We start from the raw sequence: 27779 nt of genomic DNA, 5'->3' as shown, positions 1-27779 counted from the left end.
TAGTGTCCTTAGCATATTAATCGTGATTTTCAGTCCCTGGTGGGGCAGTTCCCGCATCTCCATTGGAAGCCCAGGGGCATTTTCCTTGGATATTTTGGGAACGTGGCAAAACTCCTGGACGTAAATTCCCCAGCATTGTGGGGCCGCTATAGCCGGGCCTGCCTCGGAGTTGTTACCGCTCAGCTTGTCCGCCCTGAGCCTCCAGCCATCCGTCACTTCTGGTTCCTGTATTCCAACCCAGCTGTCGCTCCTAGGCTGGTTTCTGCTGAGGCCCTGGGCCCTAGTGAGTAGGACTCTCAGTGTTTGCCTGTCGGCCTCGCCAGTCTTAGGGTTGGGGCTTTGCCTTGTGTCCTGTCCTCTCTCCCCTGTGGATCCGAGACATGGTGATGTTTTCAGTCTGTTCATCTTTTTTACCTGGTAGGATGGAGTGGTGATTTGCACCCAGAAATGGGCAGACTGGGAAGTCCCTGTGTGAAGGTGAGAGCAGCTGTTAGGAAGCCCTTATGGGCTGTGCCCAGCGTTGGGGCCCCTCAGCCTGTTTCCTTGCAATGCCTAGTTTTTGTGCATGGGTCACGTTCTTGGTTCTTTGTGTATCTTGTACATTTTCACTAAAAATTGGGCACTTTAGATTTTAGGAATCCTGGATTCTGAGCTCTCCTACTCCCGGGATTTGTTGTTACTTTTGTTTGCTGACTTTGACTAAGTCTGCAATGTATCTCCCCCATGGGTACTGAAGGTTCTTTCTGTTAATGCTTGGCTTCTTAGTGTTCATCCTCAGAGCTGCAGAGCTTACTGTGTGGCCCAGGGTGTTAGAGGTTGTGCTGGACAGCCTCGCGCTCTCTGCCAGCGGGTCTGGATGTGGTCGACGAGCACGCTGGGCGGACAGGAGGCTTTTTAGAACCTAAAAGCAATGAATGAAAACAGAAAATACCGAAATTGATTAGGCTTCATAAAAGTTCAGTAAATTCTTTGCCTTCGAACAGTGGAAGCCAAAGTAGAGTTAACCGGAACATTTGTAGCAGTTACAGCAACACAAGGTTCTCCTTGAGGACCGAGGGGCTCACTACTGCATGTGCATTAGGGTTAGTGAGCGGGCACGAGAGAATGAGAGCAGGTAACACTGGAAACGGTGCTGGTGGTGGTGGACTTGTTTGGGCTGCTGTGACAGCGCCGCAGGCTGGCAGACTCCTCCAGTACGGAGGCTGGGGGTCCGAGATGAGAGTGCCAGTCTGCTTGGGGTTTGGGTGGCTCCCCTCTTCCTGGCTGACAGAGCGCTGCCTTTGGTCAGATCTTCACGTGGCTGAGAGACAGAGCCGGCCTCTTCGTCCCCTGGGTCTCCTTCGTCCCCTATGTATACTGCCCAGAGGCCCCATCTCCAGGGGCCACCACACTGGGGATTTCAGGATGCCCCAAACATACACATTTTGGGAGGACACAAACGTTATCGACAGCACTCTGACGGTGTGGTTAAGCTTTTCTAAAAATTTTGGTAGCAGCCGTTTACGTATCTGATGAGCAAAGGTTTAAGAGAATTCCTGCTCTGACAGCGGTGGGCATGTCAGTCCACAGTGCTGCTCGGAAGCGCTGGGTGTAGAATTCTGAGAACCTTCAAGCCCTGTGATGCAGTATGCTAGAGGAATTAGCTTAAATGTGTTTAATGATGTTTGTGCAAAGGTGGTTTTGCTTTAGTGTTTTTTTTTTTTTTAAAGATTTTATTCATTTGACAGAGATCACAAGTAGGCAGAGAAACAGGCAGGGAGGGAGAAGGAAGCAGGCTCCCCGCTGAGCAGAGAGCCCGATGCGGGGCTCGATCCCAAGACCCTGGGATCGTGACCTGAGCCGAAGGCAGAGGCTTTAACCCACTGAGCCACTCAGGCGCCCCAAGTTTAGTTTGTTTTTTAAGGATTTATTTATTTTAGAGAATGAGAGCAGGGGAGGGGGAGGGGCTGGGGGGCGGTGAGAGAGGGTTCTAAGCAGATTCGCCCCCAGCCCACCCTGAGTGCGGAGCCCAGTGTGGGCCCGGATCCCATGACCCCGAGGTCACGACCTGAGCTGAAATCGGGAAGCAGACATCTGACTGACGGAGCCACCGGTGCCCGCGCAGACGTGTTCCCGTGTGATTGTGGTCTCGGCCCGCTGGAGTGAGCTGAGTGTGCCGCAGCTGCAGCACGACCAAGAGCCAGTGGCACGTATGTCCGTAATTACTAAAAATGCACATGAAACTTTAAAAAATACATAAAATACGTGTTTGTGTGCAGTAAGCAGAATATGAAATTCTCTGGGTCCTAGGATTTAGCGATGGAGAACTGTTGACACAGGAGGTAGAAGCGTGCGCGGGAGCGTGGCTTCTTGGGAGTGGCAGACTTTGCCACTTGCCCGTGCAAGCCGCAGTGGCTTTGGAGGGTGACTTTAGCGCCAGAGGCCAGACTGTTGGAGTCAGAAGCGGGCATCAGACTTGAGAGCCGCTGTGGAAGAAGTCCCAGATAATGGAGACACGGAGTTGGCCGTTTTCCGTGACCAATCCGGCCCTCACTGTTGTCTGTGTTCCCGCGGGGAAAGGGCAGTCGTCTGCGTCTTAGATCAGCGCAGTGTCGGGAGAACCCTTGCTTGGGCTGGCGGAGCTCGGGGGGCGCCGGCCCGCGAGTCGTGTCTGTGCCCTTCGGGACCGTGGGCGGGCCTGGGGGAGGCCCCCTCGCTGCCTGCACGGGCACTTCATTGACAGAGGAACTTGGTAATGCTGGCCTTGGCCTTGTGTTGGCTTTAGGGAGCCTGGTGAGGCACTCAGCCTTGAGGAGGTTTTCAGGGCTGTTAGGGAGAGCGTGGAGAAAAGCACTTGGGCCTTTGGCATCATGGAGGTCCCTGTGCTGTTGGGTTTGCAAACAGGTGTCCCTGGGAGGGCTGCAGTCCGGGTGACAGGAAGTGTCTTTGCCACTTGCCTGAGCGAGGTGGCTTTTAGCAGGGGGGAGCACGTGAGCTGCACGTGTAGGACGTGGAGCCCCCTTTCCAGCAGAGCCGAGAGGAGCCCCCAGAGAGGGAGTGCTCTGGAGATGGGTCCTCTAGGGCCTGAGGTGTTTCCTCAGTCATCGTTGGAGAGGCAGGTGTCTTAAGTATGTCCATCTGGGGAGACAGGGCCTCAGGGCCTTACGCGGTCCGAGGCGCTGGCTCACTTTTCCGGTTCTCTTGAACGCTTTTATCGCGGGCTTCGTGCCGGTTTCTTCACGTACAGGAGCAGCAGGTAGGGAACGACTTGCCTGCCGGGGCTGGTGGAAAGGCGCAGGGTAGCTTTTGCCTCTGAAACGTTGCAGTCACGACAGGTAGCGGTGACTGGTTCTAATAAACGTGCAGTCTCGGGGCGCGTGTTTCTTAAGACGCTCTAGCAACTTCCTGGACCTTCACTGTATTCCAGAGAAGCCGCCTCTCTCTTTCCTCCTGGCTCCCTGCGTTGTCTGGGGTCTCTGCATCCTGGGCCCAGGGGAGACGGAGACAGAGTCCGCCAGCCCAGCATCTTGTGCTCCCACTAGCCGGCACTGACCCCGAGCCCTCGTTCTGCTTCTCCTTTTCCCGTCGCTTCCTAAGATCAGCGTGTACCTCTGTGGCTTTTCAGCCCTTAACCTCATGATGAGGGAGTATTAGGGCGAGCGGCCACAGTTGGGAGGGTGGGGGGTCCGGGTTTGGGTGCGAAGGCTGCAGTGGGTGGTTTGTAAGATCTCTTCTACGTCAGGTCAGGGAGCTGACACTCTGGAGTGTCACAACCCTGTAAACTACCACCCCCCCCCCCCCCCCCCACGCCACAGCCTTTTCCAGACAGACACACAGACACACAGACCTGTGCAGCCCCAGGCAGGGTGTGGCAGAGCCAGCAGGAGGGCCCAGCCCTGCGTGCTGAGGCTGGCTCCTCCGGTGACCTGCGTCGTGGGCCAGCCGGAGCTTTGGGTGGAGCTGCTGCACTGTACGCCTTTCGCACTTGGAGGAAATCGTTCCTAAGACCTTATGAATCCCCACGTTTGGAAATAGAGTAACGTGACGTCTTTCAAGAGGCACGATAACGTTCAACTTTTACCCGGCCCCTCCCCTGTGTTTTGAGAGTTGGTTGCTAAGGGTCCGCAGACAGGAGCAAGCCCGCTCAGTCCCGCATTTGCAGTGGGGGGGGGGGGGGCGGGGAGGGGGGTGCTGGCTTAGGGCGGAGGGTGTGGAGCCAAGCCCAGCCTGGCGGCTCCTTCCTCTCCTTTCCCCAGGGGCTCACGTCCCGTCTTACAATCTGGTTTTTGAAAATGTGAGGACAGTTTAATAGCCTGGGTTGGGAGGAAATGGGCAGCGGTGGTTTTTTCCTTGCGTGGCAGGGCCCGATGAGGTGGGGGGGTCCCTGCCGTCTGATTTGTTACCATTTCAGGGACATGCCTAAGAAGAAACCAGGGTTAGGTTGCTATAAATTGGTTTTAGTTTATGATCTTTCATGTTGATCAAATCTCTAAGAAAACGTTATGCTTGTTACGTAGGTTAGTTACTTATTTTTAAAGGACCAGTGACCTGAAACCTGAAACCCACCAGAATTTGCCTTGGGAGTTGCAGCCCATTTGTAAGATCGGTGACACCAGGGGCTCCCTGAATGGTGGTGATAGAGTGAGGTTCTGTGCCTGCGAGGTAATGGAGTCACTGCTCCTTTGTTTCGCCCTGCCGGAGCGGCTGACAGTTCAGGGAGTGTCTGTGTGACTGGCCCCATGTCCTCCTCCTGTGTGGCCCCATTGTCTGACTGGCCCAGGCTCTCCACGCCTCATGCCTGAGGGCGAGCTAGACTGGCGGGGGCCCCGCCGTGCCATCCGTCAGACTGTGGAGCCGGGCTGCTCTGTCCGCGGCCGGCCTGCGGGTGCTGGAGCTCTGGAGCCGGGCTGCGGAGTCCCATGGGGTCCTGCAGCAGCCAGAGTGTGCAGAAGTCCAGGAGGGGGAGACAGGTGCCCATGCGCTGGGGGGAGGGGCGGCGGCGTGGGCGGGGCGAGGGCGGCCTGGACAGCCGCGTGTAACCCGTGTAACCCGGGGTGTTGGGGTGGGAGGGCTGCCGGCCGTGTCTCCCGCACTTACTTGGGGCGCGTCTGTGAACCAGCTGCGGTGCCTCCACGCCGCGTTCTGGTGGAGGCTTTTTGGCACTGTTTCTGGTGCGTTCTTAGGAAGGCTCTTATGTCTGCACGCTGTGCTTTACTGCTTTGATGGAGGAAGGGCCTTCTTATCGGACTCACACTCATCCTAGTGAGGTCGTCTTGTGCTTCCTTCCTCTCGTTTTACAGACGGTGCGGCGCGTGGCTTCAGGCACTCTGGAAGCAGCGCTGCTAACGGTTTGTAGTATTTGTAGCCAGTGCACGAAGTCACAGTTTGGTTTCTGTTGGAACGTTGAAGACTTTACATCTTCTGCATTAGTGGCAGATTTAATTTTTTTTTCGGTTCAAGGACCAGTCTCCTTGGCTTCATGTTACTTTTAAAGGATAATGTCTGCTTAAATAATTTTCTGACGCACTGGCTGGTGTCACATTATGTTCTCTGTCCACCATTCCTTTGACATTTTTGTCCAGTGACCATTTCTTCGAAGGGAGACATTGTGATCCTGGGACCAGCACCCAGATTTTCCCACAGAGGAATGAGCTCTCTGAGCAACCCTCCGCCCTCCGGCTCACTCCCCCACTCTCGCATGAATAGACCCATTCAGGGGAGAAACCAGAGCCCAGTGTCACAGTGAAAGCAACTGATTCTCTTCATCTTAGCTAGCATGTAAGTTATTTAATCAGGTTTGCACTTAGGAAGGACCGTGCTCTCCCTAGAGGACACACAGAACTGAGCGGATGAAGAGCCCATGTTGAATGCATGTTACTAATGTGGAAATCTGAACTTAGATGAGCGATTACTTTATTTTAACGTTTAGCATATGTACTTTAATTATCAGGTCGGGGAGAAGACTGCATTTGTGTTTATTCTGTGCGTGATTGAGGATGTTGGTTCTGGAAGAGAAGTAGCACTTTGTAGTGCATTTTGTGGAGGCTCAGAAAATACGCGGGATATGATTTTCTCATTGAAGAAGGCGCTGGGCCTCTGACAGAGCAGGACGGAAGAGGGGGTCCAGGAAGGGGTTTGCGTTCCTTCCGTACATCCGTCCATCAGGTCCCCTGGGAGCTCGGGTTCCTGTACTCAGCCTGGCGGGCAGAGAGTGGGCATCAGGCATGGGCTGTGTCCAGCTCATGTGCAGACGCTACCACGGGCTCTGCTTCTCACTAGTAGTTTGGTTTGAAGGATCCTTCCAGAGGACAGGGCCGCGCAGAGAGGGTTAGAGGGATAGCTTCCCGGAGGAAGAGAGCTGCCGCAGGCCTTCGCATCTGGGCCCGCCCGCTCACCCGCAGGCCTTGGTTTCTTCTTAGGCATGTCCCTGAGATGGTAGCACCCCTCCCTACTCTGGTGGGGTCTCTGCTCTTGGCCATTGCGGATGGAAAGGGGTTTTTTTTACCTCAGCTGTTTTGCACTTGAAAAAAAGAAGATGATTTTATTTACCCATTTGAGAGAGACAGAGATCACAGCAGAGAGGGAGAAGCAGATTCCCTGCCAAGCAGAGAGCCCGATGGGGGGACTGGATCCCAGGGCCTTGAGATCATGAAGTGAGCCTAAGGCTGAGGCTTCACCAACTGAGGCCCCCGGGCGCCCCAGGTTTTGCACTTTTTATCTAACATAGGTATCAGGAAGCATTTTAAGGTTGGTTTATCATTCTTTCTTTATAGTAGTGGCTACTTAAGTGCTTTCTACTGGTGGACTTTTAGTTTTCAGTAAACCTGTGGGGCATGATTTGAGACCATCATTCTCTGATGAAATTGATTTACATTTGCTAGGCTCAGTCTAAAGAGCAAACTTGATTTTGTCCGTTGAAATACACTTTGCATATGTCAAAATGCATGGATTTTAAAGGTCTAGTTCAGTGAATTTTGGCAAGTGTATGTATTTGCAGTGACTGCTCAAGTTACGGTGTGGAACGTGTCTGTCACCTAGAAATGTCGGCCCTTTCCCGTTGTCACTCCTTCCCCACTTCTGCCTTCTGCCCTCAGCAGGTTAGTTCTGCCGGTTCTTGGACTTGACTGTGAGCGGGACTGGTGTGACACTCTTGTGAACGGCTGGCTGCTTCTGCAGGGCCCCGTGTTGGGGACCGGTCCGTGTGTGTGCGCTTCTGTGAGTTGAGCACCTCTGATGACGGGGTTCAGCGCGGGCGCGTTCTGCGGGTGCTTGTCCCACGCGCCTGGCAGTGAGCAGACGGCAGTCGCGCAGCTGCGGGAAGCCTCCGTGCCGTGGGTTTTCGTCATTAGTGGTCACGGCGAGGGGCCGTAATAAGCACATCGGTATTCCGTCAAAGCAACGTGTGAGTCTGGACAGGGACGCACTGAATCTTACCGGCCGGTAATGGTTCTGTCTGTTTGTCGTAGGTGCTACAGAACATTTTGGAAACAGAAAATGAATATTCTAAAGAGCTTCAGACTGTGCTTTCAGCCTATCTACGGCCTCTGCAGACCAGTGAGAAGTAAGTTGGACGGTCTGTTGCACTGACCAACATAGTCGACACCGAGGCTCACCTCGGAGAACAGAGGACGGAATGCTGGTGTAAGCGGGTGAACCGGCTTGAGATGCAGGGATGTTTAGTCGGTGGGGCCTCACCTGGGCATTGGGAAGGGAGAGGAGAGTGAAAGGGTACGTACTTTTACTGTTATTTTCTTGGTTTTAGGTTAAGTTCAGCAAACACTTCGCATTTAATGGGAAATCTGGAAGAAATATGTTCTTTCCAGCAAATGCTTGTTCAGTCTTTAGAAGAATGCACCAAGTAAGTAAGATGCTAAACATTTACAAAATTCAGGTTATTACAACTGGTATTTAAAGATTCGGGTTTCATGTAATTTTAGAAATTGCATTTCTAATGATGGAAACTGTTACTTTGACTCTTTTTGGTATATCAACTTTTATAGTATGAATTGTTTTTGACTGTCTAGAGTTTATAGGAGGGCTCTCTGCTGACTGTGGAGAAAGGAGAGAGACGGGCCAGCAGCAGGAAGTTTTGAGGTGTTGGGTGGGCCGGGGACGTCGGGAGGAGGAGCTGCGCAGGTGGGCTGCTCCTGCTCACGTTCCTGGCCCTCGGGAGGTGGAGGGGGCGGAAGCACTCCCTCTGTAACGTGCTGTGGCGATCACCGTGCTCGGTTTTCCCTTTTCCATGATATTTTTTGTGGGAAGGGGGGAGGCATGTTCTGAGTGACTGGCTGTCAGATTGACTTTTTTCCCGTGTGACTGTTTTGTTCTTGGTCAACATCAGACACGTGGACTAAGTGCCCGCTGGGTGTCGGACAGCTTGCAGTTAAATGCACATGAACACACTTTCTAGGCTCTAGGTCTCCAGGGGATACTTGGTGTTGATTTCCTGTGACTTGAGAGAGGAAAGGGTCCTTCTTACTTTTAAATTCTATTTCTGTGTCCACAGGATCAGGAAACTTTTTCTCCCAGAATCTGGCTTGTGTCTGGTTTCTCCTTCCTAGTGTTTTGTCTTTCTCCATCTTAAGTGGTGAGGGGTGTTCTGCCTCCGTGTCCCAGGCTGACCATTGGCCATGCTCCAAGTAGGTTCCAGGTTTCCTCCAGGCCCTCGATCCTGGAAGGTGTGGCAGGAAAGCTGAAAGACACGGGAAGTGCTGGCTTTCAAGCAGAAACTCCCATCACGTTTCCTTTGGTAGCATTTTTGGTTTGTATAAAGTGGCATTAATTACTGGCATGAAAAGAGTAGTTTGAGAATAGGTTTGCCTTCCTTTTGATGTACGGAGGTCATTTGCCAGCAATGTGGGGCCTTTGTGAGAGGCCAGCCTCTGTGTGTTTGCCCTTGCTTTTCCCAGTGGCTGTGGACAAGGTGGACTAAATACCTTAACATTTGTGTAGAGTGTTTGCAGCACCTCTTTTGGGCCTTCCTCTGTACTGCAGGTGTGTGGATCTGAACCCTAAAATTCAGGGAGGTCACATAGTGGCCGAGAGTCCAATGTCTTGTCAGCCTTCAGGCCTTGCATCCTCCTGGACTTCTGTGTGACCAAGGTAGTGTTTCGGTCACGTTCCTCAAGGGCCTGGTGCATTGGTGTTAGCCGTTGGATTTTCCATGGTGGAACAGAGGGTTGAAGATTGGCTTTCTTCATCAAACAGGCTTTGATCATGAATATTCTGAAAGTTTGCAGAGATTGGTGCAGAACTCAGGTGCATAGTCCTAGAATTCTACCCCCCTCCACGTCCCAGCAGCTTGGGTTGAACCAAACTGTGTCATTTGCTCTTGGAGCTTAGCTGCCCTCCGTGGCATAGCCCTGGCCCCCCTTGGCCCAGAGCAGAGAGAATTGCGTCCTTTCCCTCCAAGTGCCAGGCATCTCCGGAGTCTTCCCCTCTGGCCCTCTGCTGCCTTCAGACCGTTGGTTTTATCTTTTGTCCAGAGTTTGTGGACCTGCAGGGGGTCCGTTTGATAGGAATAAGGTGGCTGTGACCTGAAGGGGGGCCTCCGCCGTGTCGGAAGCCAGCTGCGGGCCCGGTCTCCCAGTCGGCACCGTGTGGCGTCGTGCTGTTCTGCTTCCACGGTTGCTGCCAGTCCTCTCCCTTTCTGTTTTGCTCTTGTGAGTTTTTGCCTGTTTGAGGCTCAGCAGCTGCCATAGCCTAGATTTGAGAGGGGGGGAGGGCGTCTCTGGGTGGGCTCGGTCTCCAGCTTTCCCCTAAAGGGAAGAAGGGCTGTGGTGTTTCTGTGGTGTGTGTGTGTGTGTGTGCCTGTCCCCGGGCTACCTCAGTAGCAAACCTCGCCGGCCAAGGGATTCTCTGATTCCCCTTTTATACAAAACTGAAGGGTTCGTAACCTCTCGTCCTCCCCTGCCCAAAGCCTTGATTTGGGGGGTCTGTAGCTGTGCATAGGTGGCCACGGCAGCTGGGTGCAGGTGGAAAGAGAGGGTCAGTTTGTCTCTCGGTAGCAGAGGAGCTTTCTGGGATGGGCTGCTGTCTGCTTGGTGGCTGGGGTGTGCCCACGTCCTGGGATTTTGTGTATTTTGTTTTCATAGAGGTGGCACACAAGGAGGTCTTCCTCACTCTGGTTTTCTGTATTCATTACTTGGCAGTTTCCCTTCTGTCCATGAAATTTAGGATGTCTCCCTTGTGTCGCACGTCCGCAGGCTACCGGAAGCTCAGCAGCGGGTCGGAGGGTGCTTTTTAAATTTGATGCCGCAAATGAAAACCTTGTACCTTGCATATTGTGCCAACCATCCATCTGCAGTGAACGTCCTCACGGAGCACAGGTACGTGCCCTCAGACCCCCTCCCCTGTGGGCAAAGGCTCTCGGGGTGCTCCCCGTGTCCGCTCATTTTGGCCATGTGTTACATGACACTGTGCCGATACCCACTTGTTTGTTCAACAGTCACGCTGTTTTTAGTTTCCTCTTGAGCTGAGGGCCTGGGAAGTGCTGGTAGGTGGTCTCTGAGGTGCTGAGTAGCATTTTTGGAGCAGAAAATGGGTGCTTTTTGAAGTCTTCCTTTAGCTTGGAGCCCTTGGGACAGTGGGTTGGAGGAGCCGTTAGGATTCTGGAATGTAGCTGTGAGCTAACCCTAGGCTGCCGCATCCTGTCTTTCAGCTCCGAGAACTGCGGCAAGCACGGGGTTTGGAATTAGATTTGCCCTAAGAGAATAAGGTCCTGTTAAAACCAGGGCTGGGTGTTACAGGTAAAAGTTAAGTCGTAGATAATTAGCTTTTCAACCTGAAACAGAACTAAAAGAAGTGAAACAGCACGCTTCTGCTCGTTGGCTCGGTGAGACCCCGCGAGGCTGAAGGAGGCGGAGCAGGAGGCGGCAGAGCGGCTGGTGGGGGGCCCGGGGCTGCTGGGGGGAGTGCGGGCGCCCGGCTTCCACTTCGGAGAGAGGCACCGAGTTTTCCTGGTGCGCTAGAGAGATTTTCATGGTTACTCTTGAAAAGAGCTATTTAAAAATTTTTTAAACTGTAAATGAAAAGTTGTTTCAGTAGCATTATGGATAAGTTAGAGTTAGATATTTAAATATTTCAACTTAAAAACGCTTGCCGACAAGCATGCTTGGGCTGTTTGTAAATGGGGCCAGGCCTCAGGGGTAGCATCCCTAGGAGCGAGGGGGGCGGGGGCTGTGGAGCCAGGGCCTTGGCTCACCTTGACCTAGTTGGAGCCCCAGCTGTGCCCTCCGCTGGTGAGCCTTGGGCAAGTCCTCTTGCTTCTCCGGCTGTTTTCCCTTCTCTGGAAGTGCCGCTGGTGGGGTTACTGTAAAGCATCAAGCAAAAGGCGCGGGAGAGCGAAACTGAGTGGGCAGGTGCTGCGGCGTCCCTGCTCCTTGCGGTCCTCTCTGCGCCCGGCCCCCCGAAGAGCCTGTGCTCCCACTGTGGCTCCGTGTGCTGACGCGGAAGGAAAGCTCCTTCAGTCCTGAAATGAGGCAGCGGCCTGTGGCGGGTGACAGAAGGAAAGGGAGGTCAGGGTATATGGAGCCCAAAGGACCCCGCCCCGCTCCCAAAGGACCCCGCCCCGCTCCCGTAAAGTCTTCCTTCCCTGCCTGTGGGAGGCGGCCGTGTTCCCACATGCCCTCCTTTTGTGCTCTGCCATGGCCTCTGGGGCATTAGAATTTCCACAGAAGCCGAATGCAAGGATTACATTTGCGTTTCTGAGAATTCGCAGGCATTACTGGCATGGCAACAGGGGAGACAAGCAGGAAGCAATAGGATGACTGTCCTTGAACACTTTTGTTCTTCCTTTTTAGGGGGTGGGGTTTGATCCTCTAGGGTCTGGCTGGAAGTCTAGAGAGGGTGGGGTGGGCTCTTTTGGGGCCTGGTTCTAGCGAGGTATTTTTTCCCCGTGGAAGTGACATCTGTCCTGACGGTGGCATTTAAAGGGATTTAGATTGTTTACGAAGGCGTTCAGACTCCGAAGGGAAACGCTTGGGAGTACGTGATGTTTATCCCTTCTTCTCTGCTATTACGGCAATGACTGTTTGTGTCCTAGCTGGAACCTCGGTGCAGCATTTCCCCAAAATAACAGGGAAGGCATACGGACAGTTGTGAGTGGGGAATCTGGGCCGCCTCCCCGTGGCGTGTCTGTGGGACGGGAGGGTCCCGGTCCCGCTCTGGCTGGGGGAACTGGAGAGTGGCCGCTGCTCGGGCTGACAGCATGCGCTGCCTGTGGGGCCTCCTGAGGTCTCTGGGCGGCGGGAGGCCCTGCCCGGCCTCTGGGGAGACCCTGCTTCCCAGGCATGAGTTGGTGAATTGAGAAAGGGTTGTGTTTGGCTGGGACCTTTTCTCTGTTTCACGACGTTTTATTCTGGCCTCTTCACCTGTCTCCCCTTCCCTGCTTCCCGCATTTGTTGGGATTTTTAGAGCTGCCGCACTTATGGATCGATTAACCTATTTTTATGCTTGAATATGCTTTTTAAGGATTGATTCAGGTGTACTGATTAGAAGTTGTAAAAGCTTTATTTGCAATTGTGTGATTGCTCATGCAGTTGAAATTCTGGGTGTGAATCTTGGGACCGCATAGACAGGGCTGTGGGTTGTGTAGAATCAGAGCTGAGAGGTTCCTTTTGCATTTTCATGACTGGAGACCTGGGTTTGTGGCTGCCTGTTTTGAATAAGTGATGTGTTTCATAACTTAGTCTGTGAAATGAGGGTTTTTCCCTAGCACTGTAACTGCTGCTTTCTGCTTGGCACACACGGGGGTGTTCTCTAGGACCGTCCTGTTGTTGGAGCCTCCAGGGTCCCTTCAGTAACTGCTGCGGGGGTCTGCCGCATAAGGTTGCTAGCATCCGGAGGAAGGAAGCTGAAAGAGCCATTGTTATGTCAAATTAGCCGTAACCAGCTGTTTTGTCTTGCGCTAAATTTAAAAAACTAAAATGAAAAATGATCTTTAAAAACTTAACTGTGTACATGTTCTGGCGTCCTGGGATCATGGATGTTAAAAGAAGTTAAGTCTTCTGTTTGCAGAAATGTCATCTTAAATTCTTAGTTCAAGGGTATTTCTGGAGGAGGTGAGAAGTAGAACTTGTGTAGTTCTGTTACTTTTTCTCTGCCGTAATGACAGGAAATTTCATGTGCAGAAGCATTAAAAAACAAACAAACAAAAACCGTTCTGAATGGACTTCCTGTGATTTTCTTGGGCTAGGAAAGCCTCCTCGTGGATTGTATCTGAAGGAGGTGTGCTTTCAGTCCCGCAGAGCTCTGCTTTTATGGGACTGTGCTTGACTGGTTCAGACACTGCGAGAAATGCTGCTAACAAACCCGTTTCTTCGTCGTCAGTCCGTCCTTCCGCTCTGCTGCTTTAAGGATGGATGCGGTAGTTGGCAGAGGCGGGCACTTGAGGATGGAGGGGTGAGGGGCAGGCACCGCGTGTGTGAGCCACACAGGAGGACAGTACGGTCACCGGGGCCACACCGGCTGCCGGAGTCTGCCGTAGGCTCTGGGGCTCTCCTCGGGGCCAGCCACCCCGCTAGCAGAGAGGAGGGGGCCTCCGTCCTCACGGGGTGCCTTGTTCTGTGAACGCACAGAAGAGGACACTGTGTGGCAGGCTCGCTGACGGGCCCGGGGGTTAGGTACAGAAGTGTCTCAGGAGCCCAGCAGAGCGCTTGTCTGAAAGCGGGTCAGCCCTTCCCTGCCATCCCTCCCGATGCGTTCTCCTGGCCGCAGCCCTCACTGCCACCCAAGCTGAGAGAAGGCGGTGGCTGGGCGCCAGCCTGGGCTCCGCAGTTTCCCGCCCGTCCCAGTGGGCAGAAGTTGATGTGGAAGGAGAGGGGAGACAAAGCGCTGACAAAGCGGGGAGCTCTGCAGCAGGTGCTGCTCCGGGCCCTTAGGTCCCACAGCCTCGGGCAGACGCCGCACCCACGCGCAGCAAGGTGGTGGTGACACCCGCTGTGCCCGGCTTCGGTAACCGCGGTCGCGGGCTGTCAGGAGGAAACCAGTCTCTGAGTGCGCGTTACAGACACACACAGGCTGCCCGGGGTCTTACACCCACGCACTTCTGGAGGAAGCTCGGCGGCTTCTTTGATGACTTAAGTTCTGTCACCGTGAAAGGCTGCCTTGCAGGTGAAAAACCCTGACGCCTTATTCTTACAGAAATGAGAAACTGTCCGTGTGTAAGTTTCTAGAGCTAGGGTTGTGTGAAACCTTCCCCTTTTAAGGATTTGCTTTGGCTTTGCTAACACCGCCAGAGTGTGAATATAGAAATTAATTTGGAAGGTTAACTTCAAGAAGCGGAGGTGTCGGTGCAGGAGGGGAGCTGGGCAGGCTGGCCGGGCCCCTCACCACGTCAGTCCCGTGCTGCTGACACAGCCCGGGCACGCGCCCTGGCTTCAGGGAGTGCCGCTGGCCCCGCCGGGCCACCTCGTTTTCATAAGCCCGGCTTCAGGTAGAGAGAGCTGAGGAGGTCTTGTGTGCTTAAGAAGCGTCAAACCAGTTTCACGATGATCGATTCCTTTGCTTTCAACCTGGAATGTGCAGTCTTTTATGTCCAAGTGGGTTTAGCTCTGTGAACAGCTTTCCCCGTGGATGTGCAGGATCCGTCGCGGCTGGGTTAGAGGCGGCTTGTGCCAACCCCGATTCTTGTCCTCCTGTTTCCACGGGGAGTCCTGTTAGTTGAACTGGAGGAAGTGGCCGTGCCCAGTACTTTTGAACTAGCCGCCTCAAAGCACGTCCGTTTTCACCAGGAGCCCTAGCGTGGCTGATGCTCCCAAGCAGCTCGGACAGTGGGCAGGTGTCGTTGGGTTGGGGGTGGGGGGTCAGAGGAGGTGAGGCACTGGCTGGGGACCCCGAGGTCGGAGCAGGTCACCTGCACTGATGACCGGTGTGCCCAGTGGTTCTTCAGGGTTTCCATGCTTTTTGGCTTCACTTGGTGTTCCTCCCGGTAGGGGACATGGGGGCTCAGAGGTCAGGGTGGTGACCTGAGCTGCTTTGTCCTCCCCCCAGCCCGTCTGTCCCTCACGTTGCCGTGCCTGGAGTGATGCAGGGGCGACAGTGGGGAGCATAGGGGTGCGGTTGGGGCGTGAGGGCAGAGCCCGGTCCCCAGCGTGAGTCCTGATGGGTCTGTCGCCGACCCAGCTCGATGCGCACGGCTGCACTCACTGGCCTGCTCGGGTCTTCCCAGACGCTCCGCTGCGGGACTGAGACTCGGGGCGGACGTGGTGTGGTGGTCGTGGAGTCCCATGAGACACAGGACCGCGGGAAATGCGCAGGTGTGGCTTCCGCGTCTTTAATTTCTGACTGCGCGCTCCGTGTCCTCGTCGGCGGACGTGGGTGACGGTCTTCGTCGACCCAGAGACTCTGAGACGTGACGGTGGGACGGTGCTGTTGATGCCGTGAAGCCTCAGTCGTGCTGTCTCAGCCGCGTTCCTCACAGAGCGCTCCCGCGGCTGTGGGGCCGGGGGAGCCCTGCTGCAGGTCACGGCAGCGGGGAAGCAGCCTTTACCTTGTGTGTGTGTGTGTGTTAAGCCACCTCGAGGTGCCCGGAGAGTCGCCGTCTGTTCTAGCTTGGAGGGCGCTTGCTGCGAGCCGGCCGCTCCTTTGGGAACTAGGCGCGCCCCGTGGCAGGGGGCGGCAGTCGGGGTCGCGCGGCGGTTCCTGCGCCTCCCCGAGCGGGCGCGTCCCCGAGATGGGCCAGCGCGGCCCGCACCTGTGGGGCTCGCCATGTCCAGTGTTCCAGGGACCCTGTTCCGTGTCATGACCCACGGCTGCTGGCGGGGAGGGCGGCCCCCGCTCCGGCGCGCTCACCACCGTCTGCTCTCTCCCTGCGGCGCGGCGGCCAGCGAGCAGCTGGGCGAGTTCATGGAGAGCAGAGGTGCCAGCAGCCCCGGGATCCTGGTGCTCACCACCGGCCTCAGCAGACCCTTCATGCGCCTGGACAAGTACCCCACGCTGCTCAAGGAGCTGGAGAGACACATGGAGGTACGGCGCGCCTGCCGCTCGGAAGCCGAGCCCGTCGGGGACACTCTCCGTCCACTTCAGAGGCTGCAGCCGGCCAGAGTGCTTGGCGGGGTTTTGACCAATGGGTCTTCAAAAACGATTTTGTGAAATACTAAGTTTTCTCCTTTCCTCAGCTCCACATAAAACATGTCCTTCCTGTCCTCTGTCACCCACGCTGCTGTTAGGAAGACCCCCCAAAACTAGAGAACGCCATCTCTAGTCTGCGAGGCATTGAGGTGCCGCGTTAGGGATGCTTAGCCATAGGTCGTCGGGGCGGCGTTTGCACAGGAGTGACAGGAGAGAGCCCAGCACCTCCTGGCGCAGGCTTGTCTGTGTCGGAGTGCTGGGCTGAGGCCTGGCGGGGCCTTGTGTGCAGGTCGCTGTCCGTAGGAGGGCTGCGAGCTTTCCCTGCGAAGGCCGGGCCCTGTGGCCTCTGCCCCGCCGCCCACCTCTGCTCTCGGGCGCCCGAGCAGAGGCCCCGTGGGAGGCTGGTTGCGGGGGCGGGTGCAGACTCCTGCCGTGGGCTTTTCTGAACGGGCGTTTCCCCAGAGTCTGGCGGCTCCCTGAGAACAAGAATGGTGCTTTAATGAGAAAAATCAGATCTGTTGTCGGTTGAAAAGCATTGGGAACGTTTCAAGCTAGTCTGTAGAGTGCCTTTTGAAGAAAACAGACTGTACATTATGGAAGCTAATAATATTTCTTCTATTCAAAGGATTATCATCCAGACAGACAGGACATTCAGAAATCCATGACTGCCTTCAAAACTCTCTCGGTGAGTGATTTAGCGAAATATTAGGGCTTTTCCTCCCAAGCATTATTACAACAAGGGAATGTAGAAAAATGTTTGTTACCTCAAAAAGTGTGATGATAGAAGAAACTGAGAGAATTTGGATGTATCGAAATAGAAATGAACGTGCTAGTTTGTTTACGTGGTGGTGATTCCGCATGCTTTACTGGGGAAGGACACCAAGAAAATTACAAGTAGTTGAACCTTTAAAAAGCTACCACATGTTTGATGCTGTGGTTGCTTGTAAAGGTCCTTTTCTATGGACTGTGTCTTCAGGAGGACGAGTGGAGGCCTGCCCTGTCCCTGGGCTTCACGTACCCGGTGTTTCTGCAATGTGTCTGACTTACAGTACTTGCTTTTGGTCCCGTGCTCAGTCTTTGTGCCAGCAGAGACCAGTAAAACCAGAAAATACGTCCTTGTCCAGTCTGCGTTTTTTTCCCTAAGAGTAGCGAGATCTGCTGTATCATTCTCAAATAACGCTTGAGTCCAGAGCTGCCGCGGGTGTTGCTGCTCTCACTTCCGCGCTCGTGAGTAACACGGATCCTCGCTCAGTGGATTATCTGTCTGAAGGAGAGGGACAAAGCAGTATGGCCGACACTGCAGGTTCTGGAGGCTTCTGTGTCTTCTAACACTGGTGTTCTGTGTCTCAGGCCCAGTGTCAGGAAGTACGGAAAAGGAAGGAACTGGAGCTGCAGATTCTGACGGAGGCCATCCGGAGCTGGGAGGGAGACGACATTACGACCCTGGGCAGCGTTGTGTACATGTCCCAGGTCATGGTTCAGTGCGCCGGGAGTGAGGTACGCAGGGCCCGAGCCCCTCTGCAGAGCGTGTGGGAGCAGAATGGAGTGGAGGGACAGATGGCTACTGCACTGGCAGTGGTCCTGTCCTGTCCCCTCTCCGGACTGTCTTTCCTGAAACAGCTTAAGATGTCTTTGGAAGAAATGGAGTTGAGAGCTGAACATAATTTGTGTTCAGTATAATGTGTTTTGTAAACGCTTTCTCCGATTCCTCAGTGCGTCAAGAACGTGTTACGCTTTGGTCGTCACGGGATTAGAGCTGATTAAGGAATGTCATTTTAGTAGAGTTCCTGGGTCCTCATTTGTTGTCCACCTTCTGTCCTTACGTGACATGGAAGTGGCTTCGGCTCGGCCAGTGGGGCTCAGCTCCTGGCGGGCCACTTGAGCAGCGTAGGTCATCCAGGATGAGGGGTGGCCGGCCTCTGTTCCCTGAAGGGTGGCCTCCACGTAGGACTGGTGTTGCCGCAGAGCAGGGTGTGTGTCCCCGCGTGCCCCGGCCTTCTGCCACCGCGATGGTTCTAGGAAGCCTGACTCTGAGGGTGTCCATCGTTCAGCCTGTTATGTCCTCTCTCCTGCCTGGCCGTGTGGAAGTCCGTTAGCCGGTGGGTTTGGTTTAAGTGAGAGATGAGCATAGCCTCTTGTCTGATCCCCGAGGGAACCCGTGGATTGTGTCCCTGTGCCTGAGTTCCTTTCACCCCCTCACCAAGCGAGCGTCTCTTCCTGAGGAGTGGAGGAGTTTTGTCCTGCCTTTGTGTGTGTCAGAAGGAAACAAACCAAGAACAGTAATTAACAGGATCAAGATATGCTAATGACCCATTTGCAAACTTGAAACTCTTAGGATAGTAAGAAAACCCCAACTCTTGTCAGTTTGGGGACTGTGGGAAATTGTGATTTCCTAATTGACATGGACTTAAAAGACCCCACATCTTCCTAGAAACAGTCTTTTAATCATACACTTTGAAACGTTGGGAAATGTTACGTTAGTTTGTAAGCAGTGTTTTCTCTACCACGTGAGATCTCCGACGCGTGAATAGGTGTGCCCAGACAGCGGGTGCGGGTCATGACTGGGAAGTTGACAGCAGGTCGGACGGGTTTCTTGATGGCCGGGCCTCGCAGGGCCCAAGCTCTGCAGGGTCCTGCCACGTCGCCCACCTCTGCGCATGGCGTGCAGTAGTGCTGTCACACGAGTCTGAGATGCGCAGCCTGGGTTCAAGGCCCGTGGCTGTGGCTGGCTCGGAGGACTGCGGAGGACCCTGATTCCGGACCGGTCAGCATTTGCTGTGGAAATGCCGGGAAGGGCCGTCTGCGCGCTTTACGTTCCCAAGAACCTGTCCTGTCCTCGTCGTCTCTCTGGGGTGGTTTTTTTTTTAAACCTTTTGAAGCAAGTGGTTTTTAATAGAAATGCTCTTAAGTCTTTCATGTAAAGTAGGTACGGTTTGTAGCACGGATGAAAACAACACTGAATTGTTTATCGGCTTTAAGGGAAGTGCCAGGAATTATTAATAGAACAGAGTCCGTTCCAGCATTTTATCCTGCCCCCCTTTGGCTCGAAAGGTCTCATGTTCCCCACCACGACCCCCAACTTTGAGTTCTTTGTTTTTTCTCAGACCTAACAAACACTTTTAGACTAACTTAAAAGAGTTATTGGCAGAGCTGAATTCCTTAACCAATTTTTTTTTTTAAAGATGCTGCGGTGGCTATTTGCAAGTCTAAGACTTTGTCGTAATTCTGTTTCCATTTATTTTCGCTGATAGAATTGGTAGAAACGAGGAAATACGCACCTGTTTCATAAGATGTAATGTAGACAACTTGTTCTCACATTTGTATGTTTTGAAAACAAAATAATTTGCATTTCTTTGTTCTTTTACATTAGGAAAAGAATGAGAGATACCTTCTGCTCTTCCCAAATATTTTGCTAATGTTGTCTGCCAGTCCTAGGATGAGTGGTTTTATCTATCAGGTAAAATACATTTTAAGTTTATATTCTGTTGTTCACTGTGGATCTGAGAGTCTGTTCTGGGCACGGTTGGGATTTTCGGGTGAAGCAGTGTGCGTGCGTGCCTGCGTTGTGTCTGTGCTGCTGTAGGTACAGTGTTCCTCGTACACGTGGCTCCTGGCTGTATGTCCGTGCGACTGTGCGGACGGAGTCCCGTGTTACTCTAAGCACAACAGGAGGAGACCACCCAGCATTTGAGGGCTGCCCACCAGCTGTGTCACCGTCTGGAGCCCTGTCTCGCAGGTGCCACCTTCCTGGCCACCGTGGTGCCGCGGACGGTGGCGGTGGACCGGACTCGTGGGAGGGTGCGGGAGGGTGCTGGCGGGTGCAGGCCGGGAGGTCCCAGAAGCTGCAAGTGCTGCAGGAGCCTGGCCGAGGGGCGCTGGTGTGAGGAGTAGCGCGTGATCCCAGGCTGCTCGTGTGTAGTCGTCCTGCTGACTCTCGAGAAGGCTGAGCCTGGAAGAAGAAGATGCAGGGTGCAGGGGAGAGGTTTTGTTTGTCTACAGAAATTTAAGTGGGGTATTCCTTAGCTAGTTTCTGTCCCGTAGCTGCTTCTGGCTTCACGGCCTTTGTCCCGTGTGGTTATGGAAGGGCAGGTCCTCCCGTCGGGCATTCCCAGGTCCTGCTCTGCAGCCGCAGTTCCGAGTTGGTTCAGACAGAGTATACTCTCTGTCCGGGACACGAACGTGGGGGAGCCCAGGGCCAGAGGCTCCCGTGGCATGTCTGTGTCCCCACAGAAAGCTTAACCACCCATAGAAGAGTGGTTGCCCCACACTTACTCCAGAAGAAGCACTTTGAAGTTGATGAAGCTGGGGTGTGCTGGTGCCGCCTCGTTTGTCGGCGCGCTGCCAAGCAGGTGTCTGTGGCTCAGGCGGCGCCTGCCCAGGATCCCCAGACTGGCGCTCCACCTTGTTAGGCATCCCCAGTAAACATGAGGCCGAGTCCTTCCTGCCGGCGTGCTCTGGCTTCTGTCTTGTACCCCAAGAGGCTGAGGACGGGCCCGGCTCAGACCCGAGGGAGCAGAGGTTGCTGTTTGGGGCGGGCTCAGGCCCCTGGCGATGAGGCCGGTGTCCACGCCACGTTTGCCCTGGCTGTTGGCATTGATGTGCCCCTGGAGGCTTCCTGGCCCTGGTGGGGCCCCACTTTCCTGTTCTGTGCAGGGGGTCTCGGGAGGGGGTCCGAGTGCTGTGGCGCATGCCATGTGTCCCAGTGGAACCCATTTCTTGCTCTGAGGGACGGAGAACGTGCCGTCACGGGGTCGGTGCAGCCTTCCATGTGGGACCGCTGCTGTGGTCTTCCGCAGCACTTCTCAGAAGAGCTGTCTTCGTGCTTCTCTGGGCCTCGCACGGCGGTGCTCACGTCACTCCGACCGTGGTGACGCCAAGCCCGGTCCAGTGTGCCGCCCGGTGAGCTTCCGGACAGGCTCTGTGCCTGCGTGGGAGGGCAGGCAGGTCGGGAGCGCCCCACGGGCCATGGCACTGCCTCTGGCCCCTCTGGGGCACCCTGCCTTGCTGAGAGCAGCTGCTTGGGGAGCCGCAGAGTGTCATCCCCCCACCCCCCGCAGCCCCCCGAGAAAGCACCAACGCGCTTCTCCTTAAGCCTCAGCCACCGGGTGCCGTGGGAGTACGTTGTGTATTCGGCCTGTGCCGTTACCGACGCTTCGTGTGCAGCCCTGTGCCTGTGAGGTCTGTCCCCTGGCCTCTCCCGTCTGGTTCCCGCCGTCGTCCGCACTGTGTGGTACCCAGTGCCGCTACCAGCTGCTTCTCTTCTCTGGGGACAGCGCAGTGTGACTCCTGTACGATTCCTTTTGCTGCAGCTCCCCTGCTCTGCCTGCCAAGGAGGGGCTTCCTCCGAATGTCTTTGTGAGGCAGACCAGCCTCCTTTGCACGTGGCGTCTGAAGTAACTGTGGTGGGCGCCAGTTTTCTGTCCTGATAGGCCTGTGTTCTGTCCTTGTGTTCGTGTTTGCAGGAGCGTCTGAAGTAACTGTGGTGGGCGCCAGTTTTCTGTCCTGATAGGCCTGTGTTCTGTCCTCGTGTTCGTGTTTGCAGGAGCGCGTCCGATGCGGTTGGGTTTTGTTCTCGTCGGCTGGCTCCGTTTTTTTTTCTTTTTTGATTACAGTGTTATGATTTCTTATTTGCCCTAGAGATTTTGTAATATGCATATGGCACAAAGAGCTTTTTTGGTTTACACTGTTCTTTGCCATTTCTAAACTCATTTAATACTTATTTTGATAATGGAACCTTCTTTACTAGAAAAGCACTAATTGTGTTTTTTTTGTGGGGGGGGTCTTTTTTAGGGAAAGCTACCAACGACAGGAATGACAATCACAAAGCTTGAGGACAGTGAAAATCATAGAAATGCATTTGAAATATCAGGTGATAGGCACAGACTTTGCGGACGCTCTGTCGTGGTGCTGAAGGCAGCTCACCGTTTGTGTGCAGATTCTTGCTAGACTGCCCGGGGGCCGATGGCTAAGCGCTGTTCATTTCTGCTGGTGGGGGGGGCTTGTGTGCCCGTGTGTGCCCGTGTGTGCCCATGTGTGCTCTCTGCCGGTTCGCCCCCTTCAGCCTGTTTCTCCTCGCTTTCAGGGAGCATGATCGAGCGCATCTTAGTGTCCTGCAGCAACCAGCAGGATCTGCACGAGTGGGTGGACCACCTGCAGAAGCAGACGAAGGTCACGTCTGTCGGCAACCCCACCATCAAGCCGCATTCCGTGCCGTCTCACACCGTAAGGGTCCCCTTGCTTCTGCATCCACCCTGGGTCAGCCTGCGGTTGGGCCGGCAGTGAGTGAGCACATGCCCCGAGGCGTGACCGCCGTCTGGACCATGAGGGCAGATACAGCCTGAATCGCCCTGAGGGTTCCTGGCATGTCCCTGCGGAGCGGCGCATGGCCGCACACCGCTTGCTCCTAGGCTGTGCCTCCGTGCATGGCTTGCCACATCGGCTTGGGGGGTGGGGCCCAGGAGACCAGCTTACGGGGTTTTTTACCTGGAACCTCAAGAGCCAGCGGTGCACTGCTTTTTTCTGAGAATCTCAACTTCATCATTGTTCTGATTTTAGGAAATCCGCTTATTTCCATGTAGAGCTCACCAGCTCTTCGATTTTTTAAGTACTTAAACATTTTGCAGTGTCTCAGCACAAAGTATCCCATGTATGAAACCCCTCTTCCCTGGTGTGGTGCGCTTAAGACCCTGGTTTCAAGTCCTCGCTGCACCTTCCACATCCTTCTCCCACAGGACTGAAGTATGCACACCTTTTCACAGGTGACCTGGTGGGGGGGGCACAGTGTTTCCAGGTGGAGGGTATTCCTCACATTCCTATGAGGTGGTGTGATCTTTTTAAGACTCTAGTTATTCATGGGATACAGAGAGATACAGGGAGAGGAGAGGGAGAAGCAGATTCCCTGCTGAGCCAGAAGCCTGACGCAGGGCTCGGTCTCAGGACCCGGAGATCATGGCCTGAGCGGAAGGCAGATGCCCAAACATCTGAGCCACCCAGGCTCAGACCCGAGAGGGTCGTGATCTTTATCTGGACTCGCTACCATGTGGTTCACTTCTGCATTCCTTATCCTCAGCAGTCAAGGCTTTGCTTAGCAAGAGTGGCTGTAGGGTAACTTTTTTTTTTAAATGAAGGTTGATTTATTTAAGAGGGAAGCGCACTTGTGCAGGCAGGGGTGTGGGCAGAGGGAGAGCGCGAAAATCCTCAAGCAGGTTCCCCACTGAGCAAGGAGCCCGATGCAGGGCTTGGTCCCAGGACCCTGAGTTCATGACTTGAACTGAAATCAAGAGTCAGACGCGCAACCACCTGAGCTACCAGGTACCCTGTAGTGTAACGTTCAGAACAGTTTTCTCTTACGTGGTTTCTCTCCACAGTTTGGAGGTCGAGACAACTTATTTGCTTAAGCTAACGTTTCATTTTGAATGGCTCTGCCATTTATAACTTTTCCATACTTAAAAAAAAAAATTACTACAGATGCTTAGCCTACATGGAACTGAATTTGTTCCAAAGATGTGTGTGCGTGTGTGTGTTTATAGAGGAAAATGGAACTGCTACTTCATATTGTCAGGAAAGCCTTGAAACCAAACAGTGGGATTTCACACCAGGTAAAACTTGGGTCTCTGAATCCTGGTGGTCTTCGTCACAAACAGGCATTGGAAATGTTACGTCCTCTCCCTCGGGAGTTTCCTCTCTGAGGTGCTGCGCATTCTCCCTGCGATCTGGCTGCGTCCAGCTGGAATATTCTCGTTTTAGCACACACCGTTCCCTCTTTGGACTTGAGGAACAAATCCCGGTGTTACTTACTGTGACGTCACTGCTACAAGAGACGGTCTACATAATTTTCTCCCTTGTGAACTAGGTGTGGGTGTGTCACCTGCCACAAGACACACACACACGCCTGGACCTGTGTGCACCAGGAGAGGCCTGTGGTTACTGCAGAAAGTAACCCTGGGGCGTCGTGGCATCCGCTGCCAGGCTTCCCATTCAGCATGTGTTTCAAATAGGCAGTTCTTTTGAAGGATGACCTCACTCTGATTTCCAGCTCAGAGAACATTTTGCTCTTCTATTAAGCATGCCTTATTGTTTTGGGTAATTGAGGTCACAGGCTAATTTGGAGTATTTTATTGAGCATTTTTGCATTTTTTTGTCACTGTAATGGAATATTTTGGCATTTTCGAGGAGTACGGACCTTCGTTATCTTTCTGGAAAACTAGATTTTATGTATAACTTCATTTTGATTAACGCTGGTTTTTCTGAGAAGATAACTCGTTTTACCCTAGTGATTGGCAACTAGTGGTTGGCAAAATGTTTGTGCCAAGAGATTGCAAAATGTTATCAGCTTTATGGGCAATGACAGTATTTGTGGCAAGTGTCCTTTGGTTTTACAGTCATTAGCAGGAACGGGCTTGGCTGTGTCTTAGGAAAACTTTTTAAAGGAAAACAGGCATTTAGCCCACCCCTAAATCACCAGGAGTAGATATGTGGCTGGGAGAATTACCCTCCCCCATAACCACATTCCCAGTATAGAAATGCCTTTTGGTTTGCAAAATTCTGATCTCTGCTGAACGGAACACCTTGTCGCAGATGCTACTCTGTGGCGAATAAAGGTGGTGGTGGGATGCTGGGTCAGGGCCTCCACATTCTGCCGCCTACCCCTCGCCCAAAGCTGGCTTGACACACGGTAGGCAGGTGCCCTGGGAGCTGACTGCTGGGGTTGGAGGTTAAAGAAATGATGACAGCCTGGCAGGGTTTTAGAAACGGGCAGCACCTCGTGGGGCCGGGGGCGGGACCCCTGATTGTGGCTGTTGTGTTCTGTGCCCTCTTCCCCGGCAGCTCCCCTCACATCCGATGGCCCCGTCGAGCAAACACGCGGACAGCAAGCCGGTGCCCCTGACGCCTGCCTACCACACGCTGCCCCACCCCTCCCACCACGGCACCCCGCACACCACCATCAACTGGGGGCCCCTGGAGCCTCCGAAGACCCCCAAGCCGTGGAGCCTGAGCTGCCTGCGACCTGCACCTCCCCTGCGGCCCTCGGCTGCTCTCTGCTACAAGGAGGTGAGGTCAGAGCGCGGGCGCGTGCAGACCGGACATCTGGGTGTGCTGGGTGGGCTGTTCTGTGCTTCAGTCCTATTTGTGGCTGGGATTCTGTGACGTAATTAAAACACAGAACCGTGACGGTCCGCCTCGGTTCCTCTGTCTTCCCTTCTGCTTCCGCTAGCATCAGACCCTCTGTGCCCTTCACGGATGGGTCTCGCTTCCTGCCGCCGGGAGCCTGGAGCAGAGGGCTTCCCTGTGCCCGGCGTCTGGTGAGCCCAAGTCACTTCGCACACCTAAATCAGGGTGGGTCTTGTCTAGGCTTTCTGGCCCTTTTCCAGGCCCGAATGAGGGCCGCCCTGGAAGCCCGCGTTGGTCACCGGGAGCTGTTCGGGAGGAAGAGGACACGCACAGATGGAAGTGGGAGCACGTGGCTCCGCGTGTCCGAGAGCTGGGTCTGTGGCAGCGTCTGGCCGGCATGGTCACGCCAGGTGCTGACATGCAGGACAGAAAGGGCCTTATGTACCTGGGAAGCTCGTACGCTTGGGCAGCTCTTGACTGCAGTGGTGCGTGTGGCCGTGTGTGTGAGTGCGTGTGCACAGCCCGAGTGTGAGCCTGAGTATAGGGCGTAAGGCAGGGCGTCCTGGTGTGCCTCTCCAGGCCCGGCTGAGGTCCCGTTTGCCCACGGCCCTGGAACGCCTGTCCTTGCCCGCAGCCCTTGAATGTCTTATGACCCACGAATACTACGCAGGTGGAAATCTGTCCTTGACGTGTTTTGTTAACGAATTCTGCTGTTAGGATCTCTGTCTTGCTAGTAATAACGCACCCAGGTCCAAGGGTGCTTTGCCGTGGGTGGTTACGGGACGGATGTGAGGGTCTGTTACTTGTTTAGCCTTGCAGAAGGTGCCGGTCGTGTGGTGGGGGGTCTCCCTGCTGTTGAGGAAGGGCAGGCGGAGAGTGTCGGGTCATGGAGCACAAGCATGAGGGGAGAGGTGTGCCCGTGAACCTGAGCAGCCCCTGCTGTCTGGGCTGCCCCTACTGTGCTGGACCTAGTGTTGGGGTCTGTGTCGCAGAGCCCTCCGAACCGAACCCTTCTTGGAAATGCTTTCACAGTGTGTGCGTGTGGGGCGCCGTGCCGCTGGCTGTGGCTGGGCCCGCAGGTGGGGACGCGCCTGTGTGTGCCTGGTGTCCTGCCCGGGGCTGTACAGTACGTGCTGTATTTAGTTCTTCGGACACTGATCCTCCCATGTTTTAGAGAGCTTGTACCGTGTAGCAGAAGATTTTTTTTTTTTTTTTTTTTTTTTTTTTAAAGATTTTATTTATTTATTTGACAGAAGAGAGATCAGAAGCAGGCAGAGAGAGAGGAGGAAGCAGGCTCCCCGCTGAGCAGAGAGCCCGATGTGGGGCTCGATCCCAGGACCCTGCGATCATGACCCGAGCCGAAGGCAGCGGCCTAACCCACTGAGCCACCCAGGTGCCCCTGTAGCAGAAGATTTTGAAGAGCTTCCTTTCAAAACCAGGCTGTGTTCTTTCCGCGCTTTCGGTCTGATTCCTCCCGTAGGCCAGGTCACGCTGGTCTCACGTCGTAAGACTCTCATAAGACTCACTAGCGGTTGGTGTGACTTCCGTGATGCGGTAGTGAGACTGTACCAGCATCTCATGGGTGCTTGGCCGCTGGAGCCTGGCCTGTCCCCCGGGGCCTTCTGTGTCTTCTTAAGTCACTGTGTTTCCGAGGGAAAGGGCAGACCATCACATTGGGACTCAGTTGGGAGCGCGTGTGGCCGTGCCGAGGTGTGGTGTGCTCTGTCATTGCATGCGGCTGCGCTCACCGTGGACGGGCACATCTTCTTCCCTTTCCTCCTTTCTTGAAGCTGCTGCCTTTCCTCTGAAAACAACTTTCATTTGCCGGGTCTCTCTCTGGTTCGCTGCAGCAGATGGGTCTGCTCCCGAAGTAGTAGCACGCGTGTGTCCCTGCCCGGGTCGGCCTGCCTGCCCGCGAGCCCACGACGCCTCCACGCTGTGCTCTCCAGGGGCACGAGGGTTCTCAGCAGAGCCTGTGCCCTGTTGACTTCACGTTCGTGCTCAGCAGCTGGCCGAGAAAGCCCGGTGTGAGGGAACGAAGTGCCTCGCCTTGGGCAGCAGTGGAAGCTTCCAGTTTCCTGCTGTCGCGACTCTCACCGAGATGCTAGGAAAAATTGCTGCCTTCGGAATATGTCAGCACCTTTTTCCTTTTTATTTCCCCTAGGATCTTAGTAAGAGTCCCAAGACCATGAAAAAGTTGTTACCTAAGCGCAAGCCTGAGCGGAAGCCTTCAGATGAAGAGTTTGCGCTGCGCAAAAGTGAGTACGCGCCGCGTGTGGCTGAGGACATGGGCCCGTCTCGGGCACAGCATTCATGGCACGGCGGGCAGGGGGGGGGGGGCGCTGGTGGCTTTCCAGAGGCTTCAGCTGTTGGGGTCTGAGCCTTAATGTCTTGTCTAAGGGAGAGTAAGGGGCAAGAGTGCAAGCCCTTGCCGTGGGGACGCCTGCGGGCCGGGGAGCAGCCGGTGGGGAAGCGCACGCCTGGTTCCCCCGATGGACCTGCTCATGGTCTCTCGGCCTCTGTGATCACTTGTTCTGGGAACCCAGGCCCGGGGTGCAGGGTTCCTGGGACTGCCGGCTCTGTCTGGCCCCCGCCTTGGCCCGCAGTCTCCACGTGTC

At 54.5% G+C, this 27779-nt stretch overlaps 1 protein-coding gene across 8 annotated transcripts in view; it reads left to right on the top strand.

Annotated features, from left to right (window-relative positions):
• Positions 1-27779, top strand: part of ARHGEF7 (Rho guanine nucleotide exchange factor 7) — a 126394-nt gene that overhangs the window by 81087 nt on the left and 17528 nt on the right. For all 8 annotated transcript variants that reach the window (XM_059144605.1, XM_059144606.1, XM_059144601.1 and 5 more), the window contains 11 exons: positions 7446-7540; positions 7742-7837; positions 10185-10307; positions 15807-15945; positions 16676-16735; positions 17401-17547; positions 19421-19507; positions 21841-21919; positions 22133-22272; positions 24877-25101; positions 27326-27419. In XM_059144605.1, coding sequence (XP_059000588.1) covers positions 7446-7540; positions 7742-7837; positions 10185-10307; positions 15807-15945; positions 16676-16735; positions 17401-17547; positions 19421-19507; positions 21841-21919; positions 22133-22272; positions 24877-25101; positions 27326-27419 — 1285 coding nt within the window. The remainder of the gene's footprint in view (positions 1-7445; positions 7541-7741; positions 7838-10184; positions 10308-15806; positions 15946-16675; positions 16736-17400; positions 17548-19420; positions 19508-21840; positions 21920-22132; positions 22273-24876; positions 25102-27325; positions 27420-27779) is intronic.

The sequence above is a fragment of the Mustela lutreola genome, chromosome 13, assembly GCF_030435805.1.
Source record: "Mustela lutreola isolate mMusLut2 chromosome 13, mMusLut2.pri, whole genome shotgun sequence".
Lineage (NCBI taxonomy): Eukaryota > Metazoa > Chordata > Mammalia > Carnivora > Mustelidae > Mustela > Mustela lutreola.
The sequence above is the reverse complement of the archived record's forward strand: the minus strand, read 5'-3'. Positions and strand labels throughout refer to the sequence as shown.